Source organism: Argiope bruennichi, chromosome 1 (genome assembly GCF_947563725.1).
Source record: "Argiope bruennichi chromosome 1, qqArgBrue1.1, whole genome shotgun sequence".
Taxonomy (NCBI): Eukaryota; Metazoa; Arthropoda; class Arachnida; order Araneae; family Araneidae; genus Argiope; species Argiope bruennichi.
This window is the reverse complement of record NC_079151.1, coordinates 62,747,614-62,764,011: the sequence shown is the minus strand read 5'-3', so window position 1 is coordinate 62,764,011 and position 16,398 is coordinate 62,747,614. Positions and strand designations below refer to the sequence as shown.

Genomic DNA, 16,398 nt, shown 5'->3' with positions numbered 1-16,398 from the left:
CGGGAGTTGGTGACATCATAGCAGCATGGTTCATGAGGCCCCAGACAGTCCAATTGAGTATGTGTGTGGTTCTCGAATTTCACTAGCGTAGTCGGGTAGGGCTGGCGGAAGGGAGAGTGCCATGATAGTCAATTAGAGTGAGCGTACGAAAAAGACGGACTGTAAGAGGCGCCTCTGTTCAGTTAGCATGGATGTATGTATTCGTCTGTGCCATGAATACACGCCGCTCCGGATGCGAGGCACACATTTTCTTATCTCCCAAAGAATGCCAGAAACATCTTCAGGCAGTAAACGGTGAGTAACCATAAATATTTTATTTTAGTTAAAAAAAATTTCACGCGAGTACGAAACTTTTATTTTACGCTTTCGTTATGTAATTTGTAATTCATTCTTACGAACAAGATATTATGATTGATAAGTTGGAGACGGCGGTCAAGCTAATTAATTCCGTTGAGTGATTTGAGAACCCTCAAATCTTCCCACGCCCAAGAAATCGAATTCGCGCGCTGGCTCCTAGATTCTTTTCTTCAGAAAGTCACGGTTGAAATAACAATGTATAGCATTGTTATTTTGGCAGTAATTTAATTAATAACTAACAAAGCAAAATAGAATTGAAAAATCCGGTTAGCATTTGTTGGAGATTTCTTAACATATTATATGTAACAAGATATGGGAAGAGGTAAACTCTAATCATAAGCAAATTTAAATAGTGACAGATTAGGAATTCATTAATAATAATAATAAAAGGCACATTTTAAATTCTGAGTTAAATATGAAAGAATTGTTTAAAGTTTTGTTAAATTAGGACACAAATAGTTTTGAAAAGTTTTTTTAATTTTTTTTTTTTTTTTACATTATTTGTGAGAAATATTCGTATTACACAAATAAAGTAAATTAAAAAGCGTAAATATTTCACAATCGAAATATTAGACTTCAATTTAAATTCTATCTCAGGAAAAGTAAAAATATTTCTTCTAGTACATTATCGCACTAGCAGTCAAGCGAATGTTTCTTTTTTTGGAGGGGGGATATTAAATATATTTCCAAATTAATTATTATTGTTGCCTCCACCATTGTTAAAAACAAATTAACCATATTTTCTTTTTTGAAGGTTATTTGTCTATGAAAGATGTATAATTATATTAACAACGATATATCTTAATTTCAATTACAACTGAATTACCAAAATAATTCCCTAATTAAGCTCTCATTTGAAAACAAATAAAAAATATGACGATTGCAGATATTTATAATAATTATAGTTATTTATGATTGTATTAGATTTCATTATTAGAATTTATAAAAAAAAAAAGTACAATCCTGTGTGAGCGATGACGAAACAATTTCTGATACTTGACATTCCTGCACATAAATATTTTTCTTTAAAAAAAAAAAGCCAATATATACCCGAAAGATGTTACAAAACACAACATATCAATTTGAATTTTCGATAGTTTATTGAAAAAAAAATTGTAATTAAATATAAAAAAGGAAACTAATCACATGCGAAGAAATTTTAAATTCTGATGACATCGTTCAATTATTAAAAATGGGAGGTTCACTTTAAACACGATTAAGTTAATATTTGACTAAAATCTCGGATATCGAGAACATAGTATTTATAAGTACGGAAGACAAATTTTGATTGCGATCACAAAAATGTAAGAAAATATATCCCTTCCGCCACTAAATATTAAAAAATGTTAGAGGCGAATATTTCCCTTAAAAATGTTTTGAACAACGAACAAAATGAAATCATCACTTAAAAAATCTTAGAAAGAATCGGCGGTTTCTTTTATAAAAAAAGTGGAAATAGGGGTTGACACGCTGAGGTTAAAGAGCAAATCGAATGGCGGTTGCTTTTGAAAGAACGCTTTGATCGGATGTGGGTCGGCGTTAAAGTCAGACTTCACTACATTTTTAGAAGACACGGTACAAGCTGGCACGCTCAGTTACTTAAAAGTTAGAGAAAATATCCAAAGAGATTTTTATTTACTTACAAATAGACCTTATTTTCTTTATTGCATCGAATGTGCACTGATTGATGTTTTTCATCTTAAAAAATAGCCGTTATCATGTAATATTGGCACGTTTTCGGAAAGATGAATGTAAAGTGATTTTTTTATAAAGAGATGTAAAGTGATTTTTTATCAAGGATATATTCGCATTTGATTTTGCAATGCAATTCATTTTATAGATATCAAGGACTGCAGTAATGTAATGCAGGGCATTTCAGCATTGTACATGATATCTACTGCTCAGGATACCGTGCTTCGATGCATCCCATATTTCCGATTTTAAATCTATATGGAATGTGTTGAAGTATGGAACTCTGGCGGGAATGAATCAGCTGAGAGGATGGCAGCATCCAATGGATCCAACAAGGCACAAAATAAATTGAGTAAGTATAGTATCGAATAAATTCACCACTAAACGCAAATAAAGATAATAAAGTGTTCAATTTTTTTAAAAAAAAGTTATGATTGGTACATATGAAAATTTTATCTAAAATACATGTAAACAGTTTCATTATTATAAAATGCATCAATAAATTATTTAAATTAATTTAAATTTAATATTTATTCCAATTTTTCCAAATAGTAGTTAAGGTTGAAAATTAAAAATCATCAAGTTTAAGTATTCCGTGAGCACACCTGCACATCAAAGTTTCCATAATAATAAAAAAAAATTAAGAAAACGTTTTATTGATTGAAAAATCGACATTAAAAAATGAAATGGAAATTAAACTGAAATGGAAATTTTAAATTGTAGATTACATAGAAGAAGTACTAAGCTAATAACAAAATTTCGTAAAAGATTCTCATATATCAAATAAATGGAGCAAAAATTGTACATTTTTATTAATTAAAATACATCGAGATGCAATTGTGATGGAAGTGATTAATTTATAATTATATTAAATATGCTAATGTATCATTAATTCCAGAATATTCATGATTGTATTATAATTAGCAAACTTCAGATGTGAATTTTAATTGGATATGCAAAGAAAAAAAAACTCGGATTAAAAATATCGTAGAAATTATTCGATCACAAAAATGATAAAGTTTGATCCGAAAATGCTAAAATTTCCGTTTTTGTGGAAATGCAACATATCTGAATATGGAATGTTTTTAATGTTTTTTGTTGAGCAATATGCAAATATGGGCATATAGATAGTAACACGCAACTGTTTAATATTATTATCTAATGTTAACAATATCAACTTTTACTTTTAATTTTTATCAAGTAGAAATTTTTTTAAACTTTCGGGTACTTTTCAAAACAATTAAAGCAAATATTAAAAACTATATCTAAGAAAACTTTTTAAAAAGTTCTTTTGTAAAAAGCATATAACAAAATAAAAATAAATTAATGAAAAAAAATTTACGTGGTTTTCTTTAATCTTTATATAAACACCGAATTTAGCACTAAATATGCATAAATAAACACCGCGAAATAAATACTAAACCTGCATATTTTTTCTGAATTATACATAAAGCAATTTTATCTATTAGTTAATAATTAATAATCTTTCATTTTTGAACTAATAATATATTAAAATCATTATTTAAAATAAAGTTGGCTGTTACGCAAGCAAAGAGTATGTTAGAACATGAACAGCTCATTTACTTAATAAATAGAACAAGTGCAGGTCTTATTAAAATAACACATCTCTAATGTATAACACAATTTGCTGATTCAAAATGTATTTTTGAAGAAAACATGAATATTAAAGTTATGTATAAGAAATTTAATAGAAACGAAACAAAACCAATAGTTTTGGAAAAACAAATGTTACAAATATCAGCTAATAATTAACAAGATAAATACTATTAATTATTTTCTTTTGCATTCAAACAATTTTTTTTGAAAACTTTTATAAGAGAAATTTTGATATTTGGAAAAAAGATGCCAAATTTCAACAACTCCAATATTATTCTGCTTAATCCTATTTAAGGCCATGAAGACAATCAGAGTAAAAGGAAAGTGGAAATATAGAAAATTTTAAGGATTATAATTTTTTTTCATCCCTCACACTGTGGCTCTAGTTGTTTTATCAAGTCAGAATAAAATGTAGAAAGTTGCAATTTCTTCAAGAGAATCAAAACATGACAAGTAGCCTTTCTTTTGACAAACACCACAATACATATACAGATAGATAAAATGTCATAAATAAATAAATTTAATTTTCTCTCAGAATTCAGAGTATACAAATAAATAAATAAAACACTAATTGTCAATGCTTGATATTGAGTATTTGAGGGATACTCTGTAAGTGTCCCCCTTCAAGAAAAAATTTGGAATCGCACAGTTGCTTATACGCATATGAGATGTATAACATGACAACTGAACCAGCAAATGGAAAGAAATTAAGCATGAGATCTTACTATAAAATTTTGTAGCTAAGTACTACTAAATTTATATTATTAGTAGTTATGAGGTCTTGTGTATAAAATTTTATATACCTGCCTGCCAAAGTGTATTTATGGGTAATTTGGTAATCAAATGAACATTAAGGAAAAGGTTATTGTTAATTTTGTGTGAAATATATTAAAAAAAGTGTATTTCCTTTAAGGACTTTTTTTAATATCAGTAAATAATAATTTTGTACTTAGATATGTATTTATTTCAATTGACAACTTTCAATGATTTTTTTAAAGTTTTCAGTCACAATCAACTATATGCTGAATAATGAGAATAAAAGACTACCTAAAATGATTGTGAAAATTAAATTAAAAGAATTTTAATTATCATTAATATTTTAATGTATCTTAATTAAAATTTCTGTTTTAAAAATAATCTTCATGAAATCAAAAATCTAATATTTGTTTATTACTTAATACTAGTTTAGTCATATAAAATGAATTAAAAGAACTTAATTTAAGTTATGCAGAAATCATTACTACATAACGATTTAGCATAAGATAATGAAAATGGTCTAAAATTTAACATTGCCAACATTTTAGCGCAAGATCACATATTATACATCATTCATTTAATATGTTGGATTTTTGAGATAAAATGCTAATATATATGAATAAAGTCTGCTCTTGGATAGATTTCTCGCAAAATTTCCTTAATATCTATAATTTTAAAATAAAAGCAAAATGCCAAACTTCATCCATTCCTTAGAGACTGTCTTATAGTTACTATATTCATATACACAAATAGCCAAAGAAGTGTTTTTCACACTAGAAAAGGTCTAAACTATTGAAATTAAATTAAATTTTTACTCAAACTTTCTGATGATTACATTCTCCTACACACTTGTAACGAATTCATAATTCGAAGATGAAACAGAAATATTACAAGGTTAAATAGAAGAAATGTAATGAAATCTTAAGTAATTCTTCTACACAGTAGAACTATACTAATTTAATTAATTTAATTTAGTGCTTTTAAAAGCTATTTTACCATCAAAAAAAATTGTTAGATAAATTTTGAATAGTTTTAATTAGTAACATTAAAATATTTTAACTATAAATTGGTAAATAAAATATATATTGACAGCAATCAGAATATTAGCATTGTCATTTACAACTAGCAATATATCATAACCTCAGTTTCTCCACTTGCATGTCTAACTTCTTAAAAAATAAAAAATCTCGAAAATCCTTGAAGGAACTTTTAAAACTACAGTGGTAAAAAAGATGACAAATTATTTAAATATTATTTTAAATATCTATTAATAATATCCTGAATGCTGATGGACCCCAATATTAAATGGTACATTATTTTCAAAGATAAAAGAAATTGGAATTACACCTGTTTTCAATGTTAACCATGATTATAATTTACAATCAGGTTTTAAAAGTTATATTATTGCATTTAATTTCATTTTATTCAAATTAAGAAAAAGAAATATATTAGTTATAAAAAGCAATGCTCAACTTGTAAGATGAAGGCATTTTCTCTCTATATATAAATAAAATGGAAAAACAAAACTTTTAAAACTCCTTAACACTGCAATTTTTTCTGCTATCTAATTCTATGACATCTTTGGGTTTGGAGAGACACTGTCATTTTGATTTAACTAAGAATCCATGAAGAGCTTGAGAAGTTTAAGGATTCTATGCAATTAATGTATTGAATTTGAAAGAACATGAATGAATTTTAAAAATTCATTAAAACTCACTCAAGTTAATCATTTGAAAAAGTTATTCATGGGATATCATAGTTAAAGAGTTAAAGTTTGCACAGTTTTTGAAATATTTTCTTGCAAGATTTCATCTAATTTACATGCTATTTTTTTAAAGTTAAAACATTTATTTCAGTAATTTAAAAATTTTAATGGCATTTGATTAGTATTTAATTTATTCTATTTTTGACAGCAGGAACTATAAAAGCACATTCATAACATTTTACTTTTAAAATAAAACACAAGATATATAGTAGTCTAATGGTAAATTTGTTTTACCTAAAGCAGCAATTAATGTGAAAATGGCAAAATGCAACAAAATACCAGGTGCATAAATGTCTTTCTTTATATAACTAGTTTATCTAACAATGATGTTTTTGTAATGCAGGATATATAATAATAGTAATAAACAGAGACCAGATGGATAACTTGCTAATCAAACAGATCATGTGCTTATTGATGCAAGGCATTATTCTAACTTACTGGATATTCGAATTTATAGAGGTACTAACACTGACTCTGATCATTTTTTAGTGATTGTCAAACTAAGAGAGAATATCTATGACAAAAAATAAAAAAAGGGACAATCTTACAGGAGTTTAACTGTGATAAACTAAAAAAAGTTTAAATGTGATAAACTAAAAGATATTAACAAAAACAATAACAAAATATATTGAGGGTGTTGAAATACACTTACTAATATACCGAGTCTGAGAATGATTCAGTTGAGAACAAATTAGATGCAGTTGAAGGAAAATATATGCAGTGTTGTTGATAGCATTATTGGTAAAAAGAAAAAGAGCTCGCATAAAGATTGGTTTGATGATGAGTGTGCTACAGCTATGAATATTAAAAACATTGCCTACAAGAGAATGATTCATATGAACACTAGATTTAATGCTGAATGAATATAGACAACACAGAAGAAACTACATAGGAGCAAGAAAAAAGCTTTTGAGGAGGAACATTTTAAAGATATTGAGTCCCTGAAGATAATAAATGAAAGCAGGGCTTTCTACAGCAGAATTACTAGAAGTTGCATGGACTTTAAACAAACATCTAACCTCTGCAAAAGTAAAGATGGTCTAATTTTGACTGACAAACAAGCTATTCTTAACAAATGGAGTGAACATTTCCATGAAATATTCAGTAAACATGTGCGAACCTGCAGCTCTGAAATTCTTTTTGAAAACCAAAATAGTGAAGTATCTCCACCTGAATTTGAGGAAATTGAAACTACTATAAAAAAATTAAAAACAACAACAAAGCAACTGGGCATGACTGCATTGCAGCTGAGCTGTTGAAATGTCATGGACCAGTACTTCTAAAGTTAATCTATAATCTTATTACTGATATCTGAATGCTGAAATACTGCCTTCTAATTGTAACACAAGCGTTATTTGCCCAATATATAAAAAAGATGATATAATGGATTATTCTAATTATAGAGGCATCAGTTTGTTATGTACCACTTAAAATTTCTTTGTCTAACATCTTATACAAAAGACGTACACAATATATAGATCCTAAAATTGGAAGTTATCAATGTGGTTTTCACAAGGGAAAATCTATTAAAAAACTTAGCAATTTTTGCACTTTGAGAAATTTTGGAAAAGACCAGAGAATTTGGTATTATTACACATCTTTTTATAGACTTCAAAGAAGCTTTTGATAGTATTAATAGAAATTGCTTGTATGAAGCTTTGGCTGAATTTCAAATAACATCTAAACTAATTAGACTTGTAGTTGCAAGTATGTCCAATACCACTTGCAGGGTCAAATTCTTAGGAACTTTATCAGAAGAAATTATGGTGTCAGACAATAATGGTGTCAGGCAGGGTGATTCTTTATCCTGTCTTCTTTTTAACGTTGCTTTAGAAAAAATCATAAGAGATACAGGAATTAACATCAGAGCAATATATTCTCAAAAAACGGAAATTTTGGCCTAATATTGACATCATTTCAAGAACTGTTCCCACATTAAAAGATGGTTTTCTTTCTTTAGAACATGCTGCTAATAGAATGGGACATATCATAAACAGCGAAAAGACCAAATATATGCCTGTACTAAGTAATGGAATCTCCCATGAATCTCATCTAGAAATTAATTCTCACAACTTTCAGGTTGCAAAAATTTTTACTAATCTTGGTTCTATAGTTACTGATGACAATAGCATAGTCAAGGATATTAAAGTCATCTAATGAATGCAAATAAATCCTTTTATGGACTAGAATGATTTTTTAAATCTTCACTATTATCAAGAAATACAAAATATTTATTATATAAAACCTTAATTAGACCAATACTTACCTATGGCTCAGACAATTGGACCCTGACCAAAGCTGGAGAAAATAAAATAGTCATTTTCGAAAGAAAAATCCTGTAAGCCATTCTTGGTGGAAAAGAAATCAACAGTGTTTGGAGAAGAAGATATAACTTTGAGCTAAATAAAATCTATAGAGAGCCAGATATCATAAAAATCAATTGGATGAACTGGGCGGCTCATATATTTGAAATAGATGATAATTCCATATTAAAAAAAAAAATCTTTTCTATAAACCTCTAACAAGTAGGAAAAAGGGTAGAAACAAAATGAGATGGAAAGAGTAAGTGGAGACAGACTTCCTGGCTATCCAGGAAAGAAACTGACTTGAAAGTGTCGAAAATAGAATGCGGTGGAACAGAATTCAGAGGAAGGCACTGGCCCACCCTGGGCTGTCTAGCCAAATATGATGAATAGTTATAAACTTAGCTTTATTTATACATTTGCGATTTCTCATTATGCCCTATATGCTATTATTAATATAGTTTCATTTTGAAATTTTCAGTGCATAAAATAAAAATGTTAACAATAAGCAACAAAAATTCAATGCATTAAAAAAACTTTATAAATAAATTTCAAGTAATCAAATTTAATAAACTTTATAATTTGCACAAATCTATTAACAAATTAAATAAATTAAAAATTGATAACAATACAATTGAATTATTGTTCCAAATTCAAAGCATATAGAATTGCATTTACAAAGGTTTTAAGCCTTCTTAAAATAAATAAAAACTTACTGAATAATAAAAACGACATGCAGTTAATCATGGAAATTATTGGCTGATTTATTCTTAGGATAATTTATTTCAACAAATTGAAATCAAGCCTTCTTTATTTCAAAACTACAGGAATAATCAAAAGCCATATCTATGAGTAACCAAATTCTGTTTATACTGCATAAAAAAGGAGAAAAATTTTGTTAAATAAAAACAAAATGCTCTTATATACATAATCATTTTTTTAAAAATTGTATTTTTGGGCTAACAACTCTCAAGTAGCTTTAGCTTTTTAGGTATATTAAACGAAGGAAAAAACCCACACATTTAAACTTTATATGTTTACTATTATACAAGAGAATCACACTGTTTGAGGAGAAACTTTTTTTACATAGTTTAAAAGAAATATATGCAAATTATCGTTCAATATTAAGGTTCAGATATATCTATGAAAGGCATTTTTGGAGGGCATTAGGGGCCAGAATAACATAATATAATATGTTGTTTCTAACAATCTGTTATATGAAATTTGTCTAGTACCAAAGAATTTAAATGACTAACCTGGGATTTCCTCGAAGAGCAGCATGATGCAAAGCATTAAAACCATTGTTGTTAGTGAGACAAATATCTGCTCCATGATCTAAAAGTAAAGTCAACATATCATCACGCTTTTTGCTGATAGCATCATGCAAGGGTGTGTCTCCTTCTGAATCCTAACATGTAAATACATAAAAACAAATTTGTAAGAGTTTAAAATATATCAAATAGAAGAAAGAAAGTAATTTCTTTTCTTTTGAAATTGAAATAAAAAAATATATATACCTGCAAACTGGGACGACAACCCAGTTCTAATATGCTTCTGACAACACCTATATGTCCTTTATTAACAGCAATATGCAAAGGAGTTTGTCTCCTTTTATTACGAGCATTTAAATCTGCTCCAGCTCTAGCTAGTAATTCCATAACTCCAGGCTCATCACCAAAGGCAGCATGATGAACAGCTCGATCACCATCTTTATCCTAAATATTACATATTCCAAAATGAAATCAAGAAATTTTAAATTATACTTAAAAACAATGAAAAAGAATTTTTTTTTAATTATATAAGGATTTAAATGCATTAAACCTGCTCCTTAACTTATAAATATGTGTTAATCATGTTAATTCCTAGCACTAAAAAATGCAAAATCAATAACAATGAAGTGACTTAATATCAAAAGTATTTAAATCTCTGAAAAGAAACTGTTTTACAAAAAGACAAGGCAATGGTAAAATAATTATTAAAAAATATACAAAAAAATTTGAAAAGTAAAACTTATGGCAAATAATACTAATATTAGTAATTTGTATCTTAAATTTATTCCTTCAAATAAAATAATGAAGTAGTAACAATAACATATTGAGCAATTCAAGAAAAATTATTTTTTATCTAATTTTTTTTATATATGAAAATGTAAGAATCTACAGTAATATGTGATAAAATTGAACTCAGTTTTTATAAGTCTATTAATGATGAATTAAACTAAGTTCAATTTTTAAAATGCTGCAAAAATAAAGTTTGCAGTAGAATATCTTAGCAATAAATGATTGTTCGTTATTATCTTATATTAGCAAACTTTATATATAAAGAGGAACTAATTTCCTAATTTTACTGACTCTCAACTAATATTTAAATTAATAAAAAAAAAAGAATATAATGACACAAGAAGCTTTGAAAACTTACTTCTATTTCAACATTTGCATTATGCCTTAGAAGGATTTTTATAACTTCAATATGCCCATTCTGACTTGCAGCTTGGAGTGCAGTGTGACTTGCAAATACACCATTTACCTGGAAAAAAAAATTACATATAAACTTATACTTCAATAATATCTGCATAAAAGTAAATTATTAATAAACTGGAGCATTTAGAAATGTATCAAAGAATTAATATTATATTCAATTTATAAAACTGTAACAATTTTTTACTACTGCACTATTGCATAATATTTTTAATTATGAAATTACAGAATAACAGTTTATGGTTTTTAAAAAAATATATTTTTGATGCTGGTGTAAATTACCAAACCCACAAAAAAAAAAAAAAAAAAAAAAACTCAGACACTTCCATTAAAAAAAAAATACTTTTAAAAAATGAAATTATAAAAATGTGATAAATTAATAAATGGCCAAACTTTTCAATTAGTTTAAAGAAATATTATAGATAAAAATGCCTAAATAACTACAAAATTTACCAATATAAAAAAATTTAAAGTAATTAATTTTTTATTTGCTTTTATTAGTACAAACATGCAGTGATACCCTTTCCAGATTTCATAAGAAATACTTTTTAATCTATCAAATTTAATCCATAAATTGATTTTTTTAAAATTAAACTGAAAATTTTTTTTAAAAAACTTCTAACTTTCACATATAATGATTTAACAAAGAAAGAATATTTAACTCAAAAAATTATATTTTAATATGCCTGAAAACTAATTGCTGACAAATATTCCAAAAATAAAATGAGGAGAAAGAGAAACATTTCTATATATGGCACTTTTGCTCTTTCTCTTAAGGGGAGGGGAGAAGCAAAAATTAGGCATTCCCCCCAAGAAAGATTATTTTATACTTACATCAGCATCAGACCTTTTCAGAATTTCTTCACACTTCTGTGCATCACCATTAGCAGCTGCTTTTACTAATTCTTCATTCACATCCCCTGACACATGAGTTTCAAATAATTTTTTCAAAAGTGCACTTAATCTTTCTAGAATTTAAAATAAAGAAAATAATCAGGACAGAGTACAGAATAAACACATAGATTGAAAAGAATGTTGAGGAGGACATAAAAATAAGTATCAGAGTCAAAACTAAAGTAAAATATTAGATATATTTATAACTGTAATGCTAGGCAAGTTAGAAGTATTTGAGGCTCAGTCAGTATAAATACCAACTGAATAGGCTTAAAGATAACAGCATTTACATTTAATAAAATAAATTTTAAAATGGGAAAAACTCAATTAATTATAATAATATATATATAGCATTTTGAGAATTATTAAAAATAACAGATATTTTTATTTATTTATTTTTGTATCAATCTACAGATATAACATATACAAACTTGCTACAGTTCTCAAGAATACAAGCAAGTCTAAAAATATAATGCACTCTTCCAATATTTTAACAAAATAATTTTGCTAAAGCTTAAGAAGCCATTGAGAAATCATTATAAAGTTTTAGACAAAAGCTAGAGGTGTATTATTTGATTTATATATATTCAAAATTTAATTATTATTTAATATATCTTTGATTTTTATAACTTTTTCTAATAAATACCAGCTATCTTTGGCTACAATCTTGCTTGACTGGTATATTGGGAATTAAAATATTAATACTGATTACATTAAAAAATAATTATATAGTAAAAGAAATCATTAAAAATCAAAAGTTCTAAAAGATGAAACTTAAAACTTTGAACATAAGAAAATTCAAACGAATTAAAAAAGTAGTACAAAATGACAGTATGCTTGGAAATTGAAAAGTGAACATATATGTGTCAAATTTGTAGCTGCTAGGGAAATTGTTTGGCTTGTAGAGTGCTAATATATATATATCAATTATTCAATTCTCAATCAATCAAAATGAAAGTGTAAGAGAACAAAGAATGAAAAATAATTAAATTTGCTATTTTTAAGCAGAGTTCAGATGTAATTTTTACGTTTATACAATTTTTTTTGAATAATTTAAAATTCTATTTGTTTTCAGAAATCAGTACCTTTGTTTTAAAGTATAAGTGTTAAATAACATTTTGATTTTTTTTTATGGAAAGAAAAATTTCAAGCTTTGGTTAAATTTTAATAAACTATTAAAATTAATTTAACTCACTAAGAAATTTCTAGTCTTAAATTACAGAATGCAAGATTTTGTAATTTATATATTAATATTTATCTATTTATATACTTATATTTATATATTTATATACTAATATTTATCAAAAATAAGGATGACATCAGAATGCAAAAAATGATTATGAAATTGTCTTTGACTGAAATCTATGAATTAAAATCAATCTATAAATTGATTAGATTTTACAAATTTTTTCTTTAAAAAAAACCTTTAATCTAAGAAATTCATGTGATCTTCTTAAGAAAGAAAATGTTTAAAATTGTTTGATGATTATACCTCCACTAGAAGTTCCAGGAATTGCACCATCCGAGGCTACTTTTGTTACAGCAGCAGGATTATATGTCCAAGAGGTACCACAAACTTCAACCTTCAAATCATTATCGTGGTATATTTGTTGGACTCGGCCAATTTTGCCTAAAGTCTAAAAGGAAAAAAATAATAAATAAATAATTTTGTAAAAACTTTATTTTTAGAACAGTAGAAGTTAAAAAATAAAAATATTCTTATAAAAAAGAACACATAAAAAAAACTTACTGGAAGCATAGCTTCTGCCCATTCACCATGGCCTCTTTGTAAAATTTTTATTCTTTCTAAATCTCTACATATTTGCACCAAATCACCAACAGTAAACTGCTGTGCAGTACCTCCTTCAGAAGAAACTAAAGAAGATGTAGATACTGCTGTATTTACTTTCGTAAGGACTGCAGGATTAAATGTCCACCTAAAATTTATTCCAAAATAAGTCTACAATCTAAAATTATAAAACATTTAAAAACATCTTTGTTTTCATAAGCTTGACTTTATCCACACTTTAATCTAAATAAATATTTTACAAAGAGATTTAATAAAGTCCTGTATGTTATCCAATAAGACTAAATCAAATATCCTCAATAAGAATTAAACATGCTTAATTAAAATATTCATAATATTTTCTTAATACCTCAGAAGCTTCATCAAAACTTTATAAACTGTATATATGTTACCGTTAAAGTATGAAATTCGTTATTTTATAGAATACCTAGTTATTCCAAGAAATAACTGATCGTGTCCGTTAAAGTGTAAAACTCTCTTGTATTTCATGGTTTAACTAGTTATTTCATAGAATAACGATCTGCAGCCCGTTACAGTGTAAAATAATCTATATCATATATCTCGCATGACAAATACATTAGAAATTCAAGCGAAAAAGATGAAATTAATGTCGGATAAATATCATTCTGAAGCCTCTGTGGGGTTTACCATCCGTATCCCAGTGCCTGAAGTTGACAAAGGAAAAGGTGATGCCAAATCTGTTTTAGCTATCATAATAAAAATAACCAAAGAAGGATTTTTCCAACTGGGCACAAGAAACGGCCGCATAAAACAATTATATTCCCAATCCCAGTTCAGTGTCTGCGAACAAAAATTAATTAAAATCGAAGAAGTACCGGATGTAGAAATATCGCTCTGGTCGGTTGCTACAGCTCAAAGTTTAGGTACTGGTCAGGGATTTAAAAAATGTTCGTGTAAAACCCAGTGTGTCAACAAAAAGTTTTTTTGTTTTAGAAATAGTGTTCTTTGTAATTCCAAGTGTCATTTTAGTAATCCTTGTTGTAACAAATGATTTTATGGTACGTTTCCATAAATACCATTTATACGCTGCATAAATTAGATATATTGCTTCTTTTTCATTTTAATTGTCTATCATTAGTTTAATTTTATTTTAGATAAATTGTTTATTTTACACTTTAACTGTCTCTCATTAGTTAATTTATAGAATACCTAGTTATTTCATAGAATAACTAGTTAAAGTGTCAAATTAATAACATATTACACACTTTAACGGACACAATCAGTTATTTCATGGAATAACTAGGTATTCTATGAAATAACTGCATTATATACTTTAACGGTAACATATATATATTTCTAAACTTAAATTGCTATAGATTGATAAACAGGATTTATTTGTACTTCTTATAACACACCAACTATTCTGAGGTTATAAATAAATAAAAATGTTTGTATAAGCATAAAATAGCTTTTTACTCATATAATCAATAATAATATAGTATGAGCTTCCAACATGGTTGAGATGGAAAATATGAATTTTATCTTGTGTTAACTCATAATATTTAGTGATCCAGAACTTTTTATTTTTAGCTTTCAGAAGTTAAAAGCTAAAGCATTCCAGAATAATTACCATCATAAAAGTTGACAAAACTGTAAGAAAATGATGATAGAACAATAACACAATCAAACCGAGTTTTTTTTCAGAAAAGTAAAGCAGCACTTAGTACCATCAGATTACAAAATTTTTTATCCTTCTTGCTTCTGAAGGTTAACAAAAAGCTTTTTTTAATGTATCACAATTTGAAGATTTAATAAAATATGCTTCTTAATCTGTAAGTAAAAATAAATAAAATTTTCATATTTTAGTTTAAAAAATACAAAAACATGATTATATACTTCACAAAGGAATGAAAATGATTTAACAATTCCTAGTTTTCAGAAATAATGAAAAGTTCATGAACTTAAAATGAAGTCAATCTTGCAGTTAGAAGCAAATTGAAAAAAAAAAAAAAAAAAAAATGCCATTTGCCACTTTATATATATATATTGCAAAAATTATTAAAATTAAAGGATAAATGCATTTATTCAAACAGAATTGGTATGATTGCAAAGCTACTTTTTTGAAAAAGGGTATTAAAAATTAAAACAGTGTAAAAATAATTTTTGTGCCAAAAAATGTTTTGCTATTAAAGTGAAAACATTAAGATAACTGTTTTTATTTTTTAATTAAACTTAAAAGATTTTGAAAAATATACTCTTACAAGACCTTTAATACCCAGGAAACAATTTCTTTCCAAATGTAATGTTGCTAACTTAAATGGTAACGTTGCACATTGCTTTATCAGTCATAACATGGCTTTAGATATATTATGTAGATTTCATTGGATAAAAAATTTGGAAATTACAAAAAGGGGGAAAAATCATTAAAAAAATGTCAGAATCTTAAGCATAAAGAGTAAAAGTTCTGAAAACTTGTTTTAATTGAAAAAAAAAAAGCACAATTAAAAATATATATATAAAATTTGAAGTTTGGAGATAATATTTCCAAACTTATTATCCAAAGATATTATCCCAACAAATAATAATTTTCAAATGAATGGGAATATCTAAAAGGCCCACAACAAAAGAAACCATGACAATTGAAAAATTGTATCAAACTGGATTATACACAATTGACTTACATAATTACAATGAATCATAATTCAATATAGTACAAGAAAATCCCTTTAATAATTTATTCAAGGGATCACTCCAAAATGAACCATGATT

At 26.6% G+C, this 16,398-nt stretch overlaps 1 protein-coding gene across 1 annotated transcript in view; it reads right to left on the bottom strand.

The window, feature by feature from the left end:
- The window catches only part of LOC129966042 (E3 ubiquitin-protein ligase MIB1-like), a 46,703-nt gene that overhangs the window by 19,088 nt on the left and 11,217 nt on the right, over positions 1–16,398 (bottom strand). Inside the window, exons 7-12 of the mRNA XM_056080394.1 lie at positions 13,612–13,798; positions 13,354–13,498; positions 11,802–11,935; positions 10,909–11,016; positions 10,008–10,205; positions 9,747–9,898 (exon numbers count right to left, since the gene is read on the bottom strand). Of these exons, the coding sequence (XP_055936369.1) occupies positions 9,747–9,898; positions 10,008–10,205; positions 10,909–11,016; positions 11,802–11,935; positions 13,354–13,498; positions 13,612–13,798 (924 nt within the window). The remainder of the gene's footprint in view (positions 1–9,746; positions 9,899–10,007; positions 10,206–10,908; positions 11,017–11,801; positions 11,936–13,353; positions 13,499–13,611; positions 13,799–16,398) is intronic.